This window comes from Chiloscyllium punctatum, chromosome 11, assembly GCF_047496795.1.
Source record: "Chiloscyllium punctatum isolate Juve2018m chromosome 11, sChiPun1.3, whole genome shotgun sequence".
Taxonomy (NCBI): Eukaryota; Metazoa; Chordata; class Chondrichthyes; order Orectolobiformes; family Hemiscylliidae; genus Chiloscyllium; species Chiloscyllium punctatum.
This window is the reverse complement of record NC_092749.1, coordinates 19,536,132-19,553,548: the sequence shown is the minus strand read 5'-3', so window position 1 is coordinate 19,553,548 and position 17,417 is coordinate 19,536,132. Positions and strand designations below refer to the sequence as shown.

The following is a 17,417-nucleotide window of genomic DNA, read 5'->3' as shown; positions in this document are numbered from 1 at the left end:
GATAGGATAGTGAAGAAGGAATTTGGTATGCTTTCCTTTATTGATCCGAGTATTGAGTATAGGAGTTGGGAGGTCACGTTGCGGCTGTACACGACATTGGTTAGGCCACGTTTGGAATATTGCATGCAATTCTGGTCTCCTTCCTATTGAAGGGATGTTGTGAAACTTGAAAGGGTTCAGAAAAGATTTGCAAGGATGGGTTGGAAGATTTGAGCTCAAGGGAGAGGCTGAATAGGCTGGAGCTGTTTTCCCTGGAACGTCGAAGGCTGAAAGGTGACCTAATAGAGGTTTATAAAATCATGAGGGGCCCGGATAGGATAAATAGACAAAGTCTTTTCCCTGGGGTGGGGGAGTCCAGAACTAGAGGGCGTCAGTTTAGGGTGAGAGGGGAAAGATATAAAAGGAACCTCAGGGACAACTTTTTCATACAGCCTGTGGTGCGTGTATGGAATGAGCTGCCAGAGGAAGTGGTGGTGGCTGGTAGAATTGCAACATTTAAAAGGCATCTGGATGGGTATATGAATAGGAAGGGTTCAGAGGGATATGGGTCAAGTGATGGCAAATAGACGAGATGAGGTTGGGATATCTGGTCAGCATGGACCATTTGGACCAAAGCATCTGTTTCCGTGCTGTACATTTCTGTGACTCTATGATTCTAATGACTTTAAGGGTGGACACGGATGTCAGTTTCGGTGATTGAGGATCTTAAAAGTACATTATTGATCTGCTAATAGGAGAGAGAGAGAGTTTTGCAAAAGGTACAGTGGGGTAGAATTGGCAGAAGTCTTGAAAGTTGTCAGCCAAAAACTATATAGATGAAAGCATTAATAATGTTACCAAACATTGCTTATGTGATTAAGCTTTTTGCAGAATTGAATGATAATCCTAAAGGAGGTGGATGGTAATAATTAGTATCCATGTTTTGGTATCCAGAAATCTTTCAATAAAATGTTGTACTCAATCAAGTGTTAAATTTTGTCATATATAATTGGCACTCTGATCTTATGAGAGAAAGTGACAGCAACTGATGAGAGGAGATTCTGTATAAGGTCACGTCATAATTTTTCCTGCCAGGATCCTTTTCGAATCATTTCTGTTACTGGCTTTTAAATGATTTGGGTGAGGACATCAATGGAATATTGCTGGTTAGATGGATGTTGGAACTTCATTTAAATAACTAGGGTCTGGACTGATTTCAATGTCTCATGAACTACTTTGTGGCAGATTTTCATCAAAGTGGACAAATGTAAGTAAATTTGGAAGATACTATTGAAGAATCCTAAATTGCTGTAGTGTGGTTGGTGGATACACTGCATCCATGCATTGATTACTAGAATGTTGACAATGGAGATTCAGTGAAGGCACTATAATTGAATGTCGAGGAAATATAGTTAGATTGTCTCTTGTTGGAGATGCTTATTGCCTGCCACTTGCATGACACAAATAGAGTAATAAGGTCATAGAGTCATACAACACAGAAACAGACCCTTCAGTCCAACGCTGAACAGACATCCTAATTTATTCTTGATGAAGGGCTTTTGCCTGAAACGTCGATTTCGAAGCTACTTGGATGTTGCCTGAACTGCTGTGCTCTTCCAGCACCACTAATCCAGAATCCTAATCTGACCTAGTCTCATACGCCAGCAATCATATCCCTCTAAACCCTTCCTATTCACATATCCATCCAGATGCCTTTTAAGTGTTGTAATTGCACCTGCCTCCACCACTTCCTCTGGTAGCTCATTTCATACACAACCACCCTCTATGCGAAAGTCCTTTTTAAATCTTTCCCCTTAATCCTATGCCCTGTATGTTTGGATTGCCCTACCCTAAGAAAAAGGCCTTGGCTATTCACCCTATCCATGTCCCTCATGATTTTGTAAACCTTGATAAGGTTACCCCTCAGCTTCTGATGGTCCAAGGAAAAAGCCCCAGGCTATTCAGCCTCTCCCTCTAACTCAAACCCTCCAGTCCCAGCAACATCCTTGTATATTTTTCCTGCACCCTTTCAAGTTTAACAACATCCTTCCTATAGAAGGTCAACCAGAATTGTATGCAATAATTTAAAAGTGGCCTCACCGATGTCCTTTATGGTCACAACATGACATCTCAACTCCTGTATCCTATTCTGACCAGTGAAGGTAAGCATGCCAAGCACCTTCTTTACCATCCTGTCTACTTGTGACTCCACTTTGCTACTTCTCAATTCCAGCCTGAATTTGCCTTGGTCTTGCTGTATTCAGGTACAGAATATTTCATTATCTAAGGAGTTGCAAATGCATGTAATCAGTCTGACTTCTGAATTTGCAGCTGAAGGTAATTGATAAAGCAGCTAAAGTTTATTCGGGCCGAAAATACTACCAGTGGGACAGTACCCGTGATCGCCTTTGTAGATATTCAAGTCTAGTTCCTCAAATATCTCTGAAGATATTAGGGAGAATGACCAAAATTATACTTTACTGAATTGGAGCTCTAATTAACATAATTGTGAGATCTTTCTCAGTCAGCAAAATAAAGAAATAGAGCATCCAGACTGATTTTATTTCATTTCTCAGTGGCTTTATTTGATTGAATAGGTTTTTTCAGGTGGATAGGAAAAATTGGGAGGCCTGAGGAGTAAATATACCTTACCACTTCAATTTCTGAAGACCACACACCAACTGTTAAATGAATTCAAGTTAGAAGTGTGCAGAAAGCATATCTTCAGCCCATCCAAATGGATGATAATAACATCAAAATAATGATGGGGTGGAAATGCTTCTTCCTTTGATTTTATTTTATATCATTTGTGATACAATTTTGTTAATGGTATGAGAAAACAACATATTTTGGCCTTTGAAATAATTCCACACTCTACATCAACACCATTGAATATGATAATAGTGAAATTTTGTTTGGCAAGATTATAAAACCCCACAGAAATAACAAGATAAATTGTTTTTTATTGCTTTGGGAATAGCGAAGCTCGCTTTTCTTCAGCTTCTGGTCTCTGACTGTTATTCAAGAAAGGAATTTAAAATGAATTACATACTACCAGCAAAGGAGGGAATAAAATGGTAAAATATAAATTGTGAAATTTAATATTTCATGCAGCTCTTTTCTTAACAGTGATATAGAAACAGTTGTTTAGTAGTACAGAATCAGAACATTGCTGAAAAAGGACACATTTTTCAAGGTTTTACATTTTGCACTCCTCAGGACAATCCACAAGAATAATGTAAGAAAAACAATATTTATACTGTATGAGGACAATGTTGATTGGTTGGCAAATTGATTCCTGTTAGCATTACCATGGAGAATGCACCAATTAGATGATGACTAACAGTTAAATGCCAAGATCTATTTAAATTTTAAATCAAGCAAGACTACTCTGATTGGTCAAGGCACTTTTCTGAGAAATGAACCAGAGAATGGCTGTCACCAGCACTTTTTCCATTTTTGTTTCTGACTGCATGGTCCTCTGAGTAATCCAGCTTAGATGAAAGGGTACAATATCTCAAAGGTTTGATCAGCATGCTAGCTATTGAAAGCTACTACAATGCAGTGGTATCATAAGGGCTATTCGCCACTAACATGCGTTCTGCCATCAAGCTAAAAAGATGTTCATCACATTACACAACTGAGTAACGTGGTAAATGAATTTCAGTGTCAGTGTAGTGCTAGCTGTATGGGCCGTGTGTCCCAAAACCTGGCAAATCATATCAAACAACAAACCATTTTGGCTGTTGCAGCAAACAAGACTGTAACAAACCAGTCCATGTTTGAAAAATTCAAAACATGGTGCCAAATACTACATGTGAGTCTGCAACTGGAAAACATTTGCTACATGATCATGAATGCACAAAGAATTACACTGTCAAATATTTTAGGATTGTTCGAGATCACAGCAGGTCAGGCAACATTCATGGAGAGAAAGCACGCTAACGTTTCAAGTCTAGATGACTCTTCATCAGAGATGAAGTGAAGTGCAGAGGGGGCAGCATTTATGCAACAGTGGGAGCAGACAGGTTGGAGTGCTGGAGGGGAAAAGATGTTGATAATTCAGATTAAGTATCAACATCCTTTCTCCCCCAGCACTCCACCTCCCCCCCCCACCACCACCCAGCCTATTGCATAAGTGCTGTCCCCTCCACACTTCAGCTCTGATGAAGTCATTTACACTCAAAACATTAACTTGCTTTCTCTTTACGTCTGCTCCTTGACCTGATGTGATCTCCAGTATTTCTTGTTTTCAGCACAGGTTCTAGCATCTGTAGTAGTTTGTTCCTATTTTAGGAATGCTAGTCAGGTTTGCAAAGTGGCATACCTGTGCACACTGGAAGCTGTAGGGTCCTAGTCTTTATAGACATAACGAACATGTACACACGAGGTAAAAACAATGACCGTAGATGCTGGAAACCAGATTCTGGATTAGTGGTGCTGGAAGAGCACAGCAGCTCAGGCAGCATCCAAGTAGCTGAAACGTCGATTTCGAAGCTACTTAGATGCTGCCTGAACTGCTGTGCTCTTCCAGCACCACTAATCCAGAACATGTACACACACTGTGTGTGTTTCAACCAGAATAGAATAATGATGGCCATTCTCTGGTTCATTTATCAGGGAAATATCTTGACCAGTCAAAGATAATCTGTCTGGTTTAAAATGTAAACAAATCTTGGTAATTAACTGTCACTCATCATTGAACTGGTGCATTTTCCATTGCAATGCATCTACCATTTGGGAGGCCAGTTGCTCATCAATCAGGAGTCTCCTCGTACAGAATAAATGCAGTTTCTCCTTTACAGTGGTATTCTTGTGGATGGTCCTGCACAGCAAAAAAAAATCACGACAGTGCCCTTCTTCAGCTGTATGCAATATAAAAATTGCGCATTTTTAAACTACAAGCTATGTTTAATTTACTTCACGAAATACCAATAAACGGGTGTTTTTTTAAAGTAGGGCTGCTGCTAAAACAATCAATTTCCTACAAAAATAAACTCAAAGGTAAAAGTCCTTTAAATCGGAAATGAATTGTCAAAATAATATGCACTAAATCTTCTGAGGAAGGGTGATTGGGCTCTTAAACGTTAACTGCTTTTCCTCCACAGATACTGCTAGATCTGTTGAGACTCTCCAGCAGTCTCTATGTTTATTGCGTTAAATTGTGACCAGGCAGGCTGGACTTTAAATAAACTCGTTTGTCGCCTTTTTGAACGAAAGTACCGTTTCTGTTTATAATCTGGAAAAAGATGATTATTTTTCAATATGTCGCTCAAATGGTCGCTGACATTGATTTCAAGACTCCATGGCTTTTAACGCTCTTGAAAAGGTAAACTCAGGTTCCGCCAGTTTTAATATAGTGTACCCGTGATCTTTTTGAGAGAGAACAAATCAAAAAACACTAGACGGCTACAGACTCTCTACAAATTATGGGTTAAAATTCTTTCCACACAAATCGTCCTCTCAGGGTTGGGCTCAGAACAAAGACTGGGAGGTCTCCAGCTGGGCTCCATCTTGAATCTGAGCGGAAAAGATTGAGCTGGAATTAAGCTCCGGGCCTGAAGAGTCCCTTGTTGTTGATGTTCTTTTTTTTAAAAAAAAAGAGTCTTATTAAGGTTGCACCATCACCATCGCCGTCCTTTATCCAAGCCGCTGCTTACCTGCCGCTTCTTTGTCGTCGGCCATATTGTTTCGGACGGTTGCTAAGGAGCGCTGTTGTCAAGGAGGCCGTGAATCAGAAGGGAAGGAATGGGACAAGCTGTTGCAGAAACCCCGTTCTTTTTTATTCCCTTGCAGCGTTGACATTTGTAACAAAGGTGCTTTAACAAATTTACTGCCTGCAAAATCGTGTCCAGCTTGATCTCTCGCTCTCTCCTTCTGTTTGAAACCCTCATAGAGGTCTACTGTACAGATTAGGTCTTCTGTCCTTAGGAGCTTGTTTTTGACAGGATGAACCTAACTATTCTATTTTCCAGCACTCGGCCCATAGTCTTGTGTCCCTTGATATTGTCCATCTAAATTCTTCTGCAGTGAGATTAGATACCTCCCTCTACCACCTTCACAGACAGAGAGTTCCAGATTTTCAACGCTCTCTGGTTGAAACCTGTTTTCCTCATGTACCATCTAAACGTCCTGCCCCGATCCTAAATCTATGGCCCCTGGTTTTTGATCTTTCCATCAAATTTACAACCTCCTGTCCTTACGTCCACTTCTTAATTGCTGTCTCTTTTGCCATTATTTGTGAGCACCCTGGAGGATTTTAGTGTAATGAAGGCAAGTTGCATATATACCAAAGTTATTGACTTTTTTGTTATCTTCTGTCTTAACAGCAGGTAAGGAAAGATGTAAACATGCATTTGTACCTTGACCTAGTGTAGTATGGCTCTCATGATTTTAAAACAAAATGTCTTTTATCCTTTAAATTAAACAATTATAGAACATATATTGACACAGAATCTTTAATATCTCACCACAAAGTTTTTCACAGGGGCACTCTGAAACATCAAGCAACATAAAAATATATTTGGGCAAAGGTCCAAAAGCTTCTTGGTCAAAAAGAGGTAGATAATAAAGGAGTGCTGTATCTTAAAGAAGGAAAAGAGTTAGAGAGACAAAGAGGGAGGTAATTCCAGAGTTTAGGTTCTTGGTAATTAAAATCTCAACCACAAATGGTGGAATGATTAATGTCTGGGACTTTAAAATCCAGAATTAAAGGTGGGTAGAGATTGTAGAAGGTAGTGAGGTCGAAAAAGATTACAGAAATAGGAATAAATCTATGAAGGGATTTGAACCAAGAATAAGAACTTTAAAGTCAACGTCTTGCTTAATAGTGAACTAGCGTAGGTCAGTGAGTGCAAGGTTGATGTCATAACAGGATTTGGTGTGAGTTAAGACACAGGAACCACACCAGGCAGAAAGGAATTAATCAAATCTACAGATGAAAAAGGAATGGATAAGAGTTTCAACAGCAGGTGAACTCCTGAGTGATGAGTGAAAATAAATTATCTTAGTAATTTACATATCTATGTAAATATGTAGTTGGAAGCCCACCTTGGGGTCTAATACAACACTAATGTGGTTAAGTCTCTTGAGGGAGGAATTAGGATCTTTGGCAAAGAGGTGAAGTCACTGATTGGACCAAAGTAAATGGCTGCAATCATTTCAACATTCGAGGAATTTACTGTTCATCCAGTATTGATGTCAGACAAAAATTTAGAGACATAGTGGGATTTGAAGATGTACTGGTGAGGACAGCTGGATATCATCAATACATCTGGAAATTAATATATTTTCAGATGATGTTGCAAAGGGTATCTTGTGTAGAAAAGAATGAGGAGAGAGCCAAGGATAGATTCCTGCAGGTCACAAAAGGTAATGGTTTGTGAGTGGAAAGAAAAAGCCAATGTGATATTCTGGCTGCAACTAGATATATAAATTTGGAACCAGGTGGGTGAAGTCCTACCTGTCTACCTGACAGCAGAGTCATTGGAAGAGGATAGTTCAATCAACTTACATGTAAGTCAACTGACAGATTGAGAAAGAAGACAGGGCATAATTTAACATTGCTATAGTCATACAGTCTTTCACTTATAACTTTGATGCAAGTTAATATGGTGTGACAGAAACCTGACTGAAGGGATTCAATCATAGTGATCCAGGAAAGGTGGATCTTAATTTAGGAAGTGACAACAGTTCCACAGACTGTGAAGAAGATAGAGAGGTTAGAAAGTGACAATATTTCCAAACACAATGGCAGATTTGAAGGGTAAGGGGACAGTATCTGAAGAGGGAGAATTGCTCATAATATTGTCTTATTTTGGAGCCAGGAGAGAAGTTGGCTGGTCAGTAGTTTAGTGGAAATAGGATTGAGAAAGCAACATCTAGATTAGAGTGGTGCTGGAAAAGCACAGCAGGTCAGGCAGCATCTGAGGAGCAGGAAAATTGACATTCTAGATGGGGTCTAACATGGTAGATGGGGTCTAACTCGATGTGTTTGTTGATAGAGTTCTGGTTGGAATGCCGTGCTTCTAGGAATTCTCGTGCGTGTTTTTATTTGGCTTGTCCTTGGATGGATGTGTTGTCCCAGTCGAAGTGGTGTCCTTCCTCATCCGTATGTGAGTCCTTCATCAGGAATAGAGGCAAGGTGCCTGCAGAGTGGAGAGATAAATGAGATGGGGATGGGGGTGAGGAGAAAGTAGCATAGAGTACAATATGTGAATGGGGGTGGGGATGGAGGTGATAGGTCAGAGAGGAGGGTGGGGGAAGATAGCAAAGAGTACAATGGGTGAATGGGAGTGGGGATGAAGGTGATAGGTCAGAAAGGAGGGTGGAGTGGACAAGTCTACAGGACAAGATGGGTTCAGAGAGGGCACGAGGAAAGATTGGAGAAAAATAAGACATAGGCATAAGTTCAGCTTTATAGTGTTTGGGAGCATATGCTGGTAAGCACTAAACTGTGATAACTCCACAGCTTTCCAAGTAAGAAAGACCCCCAGGTTCTAAGCAGGAGAATTGGCAACCAGGGACTTCATTCAAATGCATAAGGAGACAAAGGAGCAGCAGATAGGTATGTGCGAGGCAATGGATCTTTTTAGCCCAGAAGCTGAAAGGGTGTAGCTACACTAATGGAGACCCATGCCGCTTCAAGATCGTCTGGCTACTTCCATAGATAGGAAGGTAGTTGCCATGCAGAGCCAGTTCCAGCACTTTCAGGGTATAATAGACAGCATATTGGACTTGCACTGTATCAACCAACCCATTGGTCCTCAGGATCAAAAGCAAGGTGAGAGGGATCAGGGGAACTTGACCTTACTCCAGGTGCACCTTCCTCCAGAAGGCAACTTGCTGGAGGAGAAACCGCACACAGGCCCCTCAGAAGTTTCCAGTGAGGACACTGCAGAAGTGCTGGGCCTTCCAGCTCTACCCCACCTGTTCCCCTCCAACCTGTGGAAATTTGAGCCAAGGACGATGCATTTGCCTCCAGCAAGGAGACTGTCAGCTTGGTTGGGTCATCTAGATGCAAATGCCCCCAAAGGTCACCTAACCGAACCTCCAAGCCCAACAGGCTGCAGTGTAGAGCAGGCTCCCTCTACTCCAGTCGTGGTACCCGACATTGCATTGAGACGTAACGGGAAGGAAAGAAGAAAAAAGTAACCTGAAACAATGTTGGTGGCATGGATGTTATATTATGCCTCACACTGTATATTGAGCCTCACATTTTTCGTAGATGTTAAGATTTTTGCACTAAATCTGTATGTTTGAATCTCTGGTTGCCCATATAGCAAAATGTCCACCCCTTGACCAAAGTCTGATGACTAACAAGACAAGTTGCCTGGTTCTGTAGCTAGGCTAAGAGTCATGGCATGGCAAGTCAAGGCAAGAATGTTGTGATGACGCAAGTGTGCGCTAAATGACTGAATTTTGTAAAAGCAAGTGAACAACCCTGAGATGCAGCCTGGTCCAATCTGTGAGCCTGTTGCCTGCCCCAGCACCTAAAATGTTGCTGCAGCGGTATCTTAATGCTAGTTTCTGGTGTTTCCAGAAGTGCTGCTCTCAAAGTTCAAAACATTTTGCAAGCAGATCAGAGGTACCATGAGAATCCTGAGAGAGGAGTAATTATCGAATGCCAATGCCTGTGGATGAGGGATGCATGTAGCTGATAGCCGCAGGTTATATCCTGAGATGCTGTTGCGCAATGACCAACATGGACGTCAGCAGTCAGTGGAAGTTTCCAGGTACTCACTCTGACTTTCATGTTGAGACTTCTCAGCATCTAGTTCAATAATGGCGGATGGTAGGATAGAAATCTGTGTATTAATGAGGCACGCTTTGCAGTTAATATACTTAAGAAGCAATAATCCTCCTTAATAGGTAATAGGTCAATTCCTGCCTCAGGCGACTGACTGTGTGGAGTTTGCACGTTCTCCCCGTGTCTGCGTGGGTTTCCTCCGGGTGCTCCAGTTTCCTCCCACAGTCCAAAGATGTGCAGGTCAGGTGAATTGGCCATGCTAAATTGCCCGTAGTGTTAGGTAAGGGGTGAATGTAGGGGCATGGGTGGGTTGCGCTTCGGCGGGTCGGTGTGGACTTGTTGGGCTGAAGGGCCTGTTTCCACGCTGTAATGTAATCTAATCTAATCTTGCTACTGCATAGCGAAAATCCTGCCTTGACATCCAAAACTTAGTTAAACAAAATACAACAAGTTGTTCCCAATGTCTAGACAGGCCTTATTGAACTTCTCACATGATTCTACCATATTTCTCACCAGAGCCTGAATTGTTCAGGCCCCTGTAACTTAGTTTCTATAATGTTTAAATTGTTCAAGTTCATTCAACTTTTTCCAGCCTTTGAAGTCACATGAATTTCTTACTCTCCTATGTATAATAAAAGCTGTTCCTTAACACTTTGATATCCTATTATCTTTTCACCATGGACTTACAACCTCGTAATACCACATGCCCTCTACTCTCCTTGAACAAAAGTTCATGTATCCACATAAGACAGTCAGGCCAGTTAGATGCTCTAGCTAGCTCACTAGATCTACAAATTCAATTAAATTTAAAGTGACAGTATATGCAAAACACTTTAGGAATCAGATCAATGGTCTTCCGGCATATGCATTTAACAACTTGCCAGTTCTTGTTTAGCAATTGTTCAGTGACTGGCATATAAATATCAATATTCTAATTTTGGATGGTACTAATCACTCCGATTTACAGTTCAGTACGAGCCACACATTCACCTTCTAAGCAGTGGATTCTATAAATCCGGCTGATTAAAGCTGCTTTTATATTGAGCAAGACCAGTGCACTCACCATCTGTTTCACACAAACATAAGGTGCTGGCTTTTGCAAATCATAGCAAAATAAAAGACTTGCATTTATATAGAACCATTCACAACCTCAGGTCATCTCAAAGTTTTTGACAGACAATTTTATACTTTTGAACTGTAGTCACTGTAGGAGTGTAGGAAACTTAATATAATGTACAGTCCACATTGATGTCTGAACATTGGAAGCTACTGTACTAACAGAGATCTGCCATATTGCAAATGCAGTTTAAGGAGCCGGCATCAATTTGGTTATACCCAGAGGGTTGTCTATGATAAATTATTGAGCATGTTCCAGACTGACCTAGATAGATTTTTGGAATACTAAGAAAATCAAGGGAACAGGTGAGAAAGTAAAGTTGATCTAGGGAATCAGTCGTGATGGTGTTGAATGACACAGCATTTTTGTGGGGCTGAGTGGCCTACTTCTCTTAGTTCTTTTAATAACATTGGACTGAGTAAAGGACTGTAGCAGTCCAACAAAGATAGTTTGAACTCTGTGCCTCAAAAGTGGCTTTCCTGTCAGTGCACAGACTGAGACCAGTTGAGAAGTGTTGTCCATTCCCAGCCAGACAATTGGGACTGTTAGCTGTATAGTAAAAGATGACACAGATTTAAGATCATTAGTGAAGGAATCACAGGAAGAGATGAAACATGCTTTTTACACAATGAGTTTTTGTGATCTGGACCTCTTTGCCTGAAGGGGTAGTGGAAGCAAATTCGGGTGTAACTTTCAAAATGAAATGTATAAATATTTGAGAAAGAAAAGGATTGCAAGACTATGGGGAAAGAGTGAGCAGGAAGTGATTTCATCATCAAGATGCCCCTGGGTAATAGCAACAATAATGTGATTGAATTTTACATTTAGTTTGAGGGATTTGAAATTTTTAAATAAGAACAATAATGAGGGCACAAAAGCAGAACTGGCTAAAATAAAATTAGCAAATGAGATTAAAGGATAGTTCAATAGAGATGTAATGACATATATTTAAGGGGATATTCAGAATGTACAGAATAGATACATTCCAAAGAGATAGAAAAATTCTAGGGGTTGGACCCATCCATTGTTAATTACAAATGTTAAAAGTAGTATCATATTTAAAGAAAAGACATAAAATTGTGCAAAGACAATGGCAGGACAGAAGATTGGACAATAGGAAAAAAACAGCAAAGTATGTGTCAGAGGAAGTGGTGGAGGCTGGTATAATTACAACATTTAAGAGGCATTTGGATGGGTATATGAATAGGAAGGGTTTGGAGGGATATGGGCTGGGTGCTGGCAGGTAGGACTAGATTGGGTTGGGATATCTGGTCGGCATGGACGGGTTGGACCAAAGGGTCTGTTTCCAAGCTGTACATCTCTATGACTAAGAAAAAATGAGGGAAAATCTGCTGTATGAGAAAGCTAGCTAGAAATAGAAAAACAGAGAGTAAGAGTGCCTATAAATATATTCAAAAAGAGTTAACAAGGTGAATATTAGGTTATACAAAGAGAGAGTGGAGAATTAATAATGAAAATAAGCAAATGGCAGAAGAATTGAAGATGTATTTTGCATCTGTCATTGGGAAAATGTTAGAAGCTACTGCAAAGGTTACAGTGGAAAATGAAGCTTGCAGAGTAGTGGAGTTAGCGAGTTTTGAGAAAATTTGTAGCTCAGGTTGAGGTTCTGGATGTAGGTTTGCTCGCTGATCTGGAAGGTTTGTTTTCAGCTAAAAATGAACCTTCCAGCTCAACGAACAAACCTACATCCAATCGTAATGTAGCATATTGTCAGGGATAGAAAATTAACTGGCTAACAGAAAGCAGACAGTAAGCATAAAAGGGTCTTTCTCTGGTTGACAAGGCATAATGAGTGGTGTGCCACAGGTATTGGTGCTAGGACCTCAACTGTGTATAATCTATGATTCTATGACTAGAATGAAGGGTCAGAAGACAAGGTTGCTAAATTTACTGATGGCACAATGTTAGGTAGGAAAGTAAATTATGAAATAGACATAAGGAGGCTACAAAAAGAAGTAAATAGTTTAAGTGAATGGGCAAAGATGTAGAAAATGGAATCTAATTTGGGATCTAATGTAGAATGATCAATTTTGGCAGGAAGAATTTTAAAAAATATTACTATCTAAATGGTGAGAAATTGTGGAGCTTCGGCATTCAGAAAGATTTTGGTGTTTTACCGCATGAATCACAAAAGACAAGTAAATAGGTGCAGAAATTAGTTAATAAAGCTAATAGAATGTTATTTTTTTATTGCAAGGGGCATTGACTATACAAATAGGGAGATTATGCACGAGTTAGGCAGGATACCACTGCGACCATTTTGGAGTACTGTGCACAGTACAGTACTGGGTAAAAACGAGGACTGCAGATGCTGGAAACCTGAGTCTGGATTAGAGTGGTGCTGGAAAAGCACAGCAGGTTAGGCAGCATCCAAGGAGCAGGAAAATCGACGTTTCGGGCAAAAGCCCTTCATCATGAATAGATGCTCCATTCCTGATGAAGGGCTTTTCCTGCTCCTTGGATGCTGCTTGACCTGCTGTGCTTTTCCAGCACCACTTTAATCCAGACACAGTACAGTATTGGTCACCTTATTTAAGAAGAATGTGAATACATTGGAAGCAGATCAAAGCAAGTTTACCAGATTCATACTTGGAACAAGTGGACGGTGTTATCAGACACAGTTAGACAGGCTAGGCTTGCTTCCATTGGAGTTTAGAAAAATCAGAGATGACTTGGTTGAAACACAGAAGATCCTGAGGGGTTTTGACAAAGAGTGAATGTGGGGAGGATATTTCCTTTTGTGAAAGAATCTAGAACAAGGGGTCACTGTTTAAACAGCAGAGATCATCCATTTAAATCAGTGATTAAGTGATCCTTTTTCCCCTCAGAGGGTCATGAGCCTTGGAAACTCTCTTCCTGGAAAGGTGGCAGAAGCAGAATCCTTGAATATTTTAAAGGTGAAAGTAAATAGATTCTTGTTATGCAAGGGGATAAAAGATTATCAGGGGTAGGCTCGAATGCAGATTTGAGGTTACAATCAGATCAGTCAGGATCTTATCAATGACAGAGGAGGCTCAAGGGTTTATCTTTGAGAACCTTCTCTGTGAGATCATTAATCAATTCAATCTTGTTACAGATTACAATAGCAGGTTTATTATAGCCTGATCTCTGATCAACTCCAAAATGCTCTGTCCTAAGAAAATAAACAAAATGTATTCCATTAATTCCTAACCTATGCTTCCTTTGCTGATCTGATATTTTCAGTCTATATATGGATTCAAATGTCTCAAGATTACCAAAGTACCTTTTTGACAGGCTCTCATTATTTCTTCCTTTATACTCCATTATACCACATGGTATATTGTTAGGGGCCTGTTAATTGCTCCCAAAGTGGCTTCTTTTACCTTTATAATTTCTACCCAAACTGCTTGTTTCATAAATTTTCATAATTTACCTCTATTCTGCTAATACTTTAATTAATTAACAGAGCCACCTCTACAGCCTGTTTCTCGTCGCCTGCCATTTCTAAATAGCCTGCACTCTTGAAAATTCAGGTCCCAATCCATATCATCCTGCAGCCATGTCTCTGTAATGGCTATCATATCATACTTACTTGTTTCTATTTGCACTCTCAGTTCATCTGTTTTGTTAAATGCTACATGCATTCATATACAGAGCCTTTAGTTTTATCCATTGACTCTGTTTGTAAATTCTAATCTTATCATTTGGTTGATTCATAGATTCTTGCTGTCTTTACCTTTTGTCACAGACTGTTCTTCATTTCCCATATTTGACCTTGATTGTACTCATCTATTCACATCTTCCCAAATTTCATCCGTTAACTTCACTATTTTAAAATCCTCTCTACTACCCTAATTAAATCAGAACATCAGCCCCAGAGCAGTTGAGTTACAGACTGATCATTGATATCACTTTCTCCAGTATTGGGGCCTTGTCCCATGAACCAGAATCCATTTCTCCCATGTCACTTATTTCTCTGATCTGATATCCAATACCAATTTGCATGCAGGTAGAATAATAATGCAAAGTTTATGACCTTCGAGGCTGTGCTTCGTAATTTGGTACCTAGCTTCTCGTACTGACTGCAGAACAATTACAGATTAGTGAAAGCAAACAGTGAAATTTAAATCAAACGAATGGGAATACACAGATTTTAATACTCTATAATCTGCATAATTACTTAACTACAGATGTTTACAAATGTGCTGCATAGTTCCAGACATTTTCTACATTTATTTAATATTGATCTGTTTGGGTCAAAGATATAGAGGATCTTAAGTTTTGTACCCATAAATTTATCACATAGATCCTTATCATAGAATTGTTATAATGCACGAGTAGACCATTGAGCCTATCGTGTCTGCACTGGCTCTGAGCATTTTGGTTTGGTACCAGATTCCTACCTTTTCCCTTTAGCTCTATATGTTATTTCCCTTCAAATAATCATCTACTGCTGCCTTCAATGCCTCAATTGAGCCAGCCTCCATCATACTTCTGGACACTGCATTCTAAACCCAAACCATTTGCTGCGCAAGAAAGATTTCCTCATTCACATTTGCTTCCTTTGCAGAACACTTAAAACTCTGTGCCCTCTGGTTCTCAATCATTTTGAGAGTGGAACAGTTTCTCCCTATCTACTTTGTCCAGTCTGCTCATAATTATGAAAACTTCAATCAAATCTTGTCCTAGCCTTCTCTGCTTCAAAGAGAGCTGTACCTGAGCCTTCTTATCTCCAAGGAAAACAGTTTCAACTTCCCCAATCTATCCTTGTAACTGAAGTTTATTATCCTTGGAATCATTCTTGTAAACCTCTTCTGCATTTGTTCCACTACATATATATCCTTCCTAAACTGTGGTGGCCAGAGCATGACCCTAAGTGTCCTAAATAAGGTTTACATAACTTTCCTCTTCTTTGTCTGATTAATGGAGTCCAGAATACTACGTGCTTTATAAACAAACAAAGTCTCTCCACCTGTCCTGCCACCTTTAATGAATTATGCACACACAGACCTAGTTCTCACTGTTGCAACACTTCCTTTCGAATAGTATCCTTTATTTTAGACTGACTCTCCATGTTCTTTGTGCAAACGTATACTTCTTGCACTTCTCCACACTGAAATTCATATCCATCAAATTACCTATATCCTTTTGAGATTCTACAAGGGCTTCTTTCTATGCTGTAAAACACTAATCCTAGGATACACTAAGATCTAGATTATCTAGATATATAAGGAAAAGCAATGCTTTCAATATCAATCCTTGGAGAACTCCACTACTTACATGAAATATATGTTATTCATTACACTTGTTTTCTATCACTCAGCTAATTTTATTTCTACATTGCAACTGTTCTTTTTATTCCATGATGTGTCACTTTCAACGATGCTGTTTCCATGCCATTTGGATGTCAATGTACATCATATCACCATGCTTGCCTTTATCAACTCTTTGGTATCTCTTCAAAAAATTACCACTGCAACAATACTTCCTTACCTTTATATTGTATTCCTTTAGCTATAAAAGCCAACAATACATTCACTTTCTTTATTATCTGCTGTACATGCATAGTGGTATACCAAATTGGAGGATGCAAGGATAGGATTTGATGATTATGTAAGTGAGCCTCTGAGGTAACCAGTGATGTCACTGTGACCTCAGTAGTTACGTGTTAATTCATTCAGAGTGCAGGAGGACATGCTAGGAGCAGCACCAGGCATACCTAAAAATGAGGTGTCAACCTAGTGGAGCTACCCAACAGGACTACTTGCATGGTAAACAGCATAAGGAGCAAATGATAGAGCTAAATGAGCCCAAGACCAATAGATCAGATATGAGCTGAGCAGTCCTGCCACATCCAGTCATGAATGGTGGAGGACAATTAAGCAACTCACTAGGTGAGGAGGCTTCACAAATATCCCCAACCTCAATGATAGAAGAGCCCAGCATGTAACTGCAAAAGATAAGGCTGAAGCATTGTAGCAATCTTCAGCCAGAAGTGCCATGTGAATGATCCAACAGCGTCCCTAGCATCACAGAATCCAGTCTTCAGCCAAATCAATTCATTTCAATATCAAGAAATAATTGAAGGCATTAGATACTCCAATGACTATGGGCCCGGAAAATATTTCAACAATAGTTCTGAAGACATGGGTTCCAGAACTTGCTGGTCTCCGAGTCAAACTCGTTCAGTACTGTTACAACATTGGCATCTACTCAACAATGTGGAAAATGTCCCAGGTATGTCCTCATAAAAAGCAGGACAAATCCAACCCAGTCAATTATTGCCCCATCAGTCTACTCTCAGTCATCAGTAAAGTGATGGAAGGTACCAACAGATCTATCAAGCAGCACCCGCTAAGCAATAACCTGCTCAGTGACACCTAGTTTGGGTTCCAGCAGGGCCACTCAACTCCTGACCTCTTTATAGCCTTGAATCAAACATGGACAAAAGAATTCCAGAGGTGAAATTAGAGTAACAGCTCTTGATATCAGGACAGCATTCGACCGAGTATGGCATCACGGAGCTCTAGCAAAACTGGAAACAATGAGTAACAGGGGGCAAACTCTTCGGTGGTTGGAAGTTATACCCGA

At 40.0% G+C, this 17,417-nt stretch overlaps 1 protein-coding gene across 1 annotated transcript in view; it reads right to left on the bottom strand.

Annotated features, from left to right (window-relative positions):
* The window catches only part of efcab2 (EF-hand calcium binding domain 2), an 89,474-nt gene extending 83,131 nt beyond the window's left edge, over window positions 1-6,343 (bottom strand). The window contains exon 1 of the mRNA XM_072580422.1: window positions 5,640-6,343. Within this exon, the coding sequence (XP_072436523.1) occupies window positions 5,640-5,664 (25 nt within the window). The 5' untranslated portion in view covers window positions 5,665-6,343. The remainder of the gene's footprint in view (window positions 1-5,639) is intronic.
* Window positions 6,344-17,417: the final 11,074 nt, after the last annotated feature.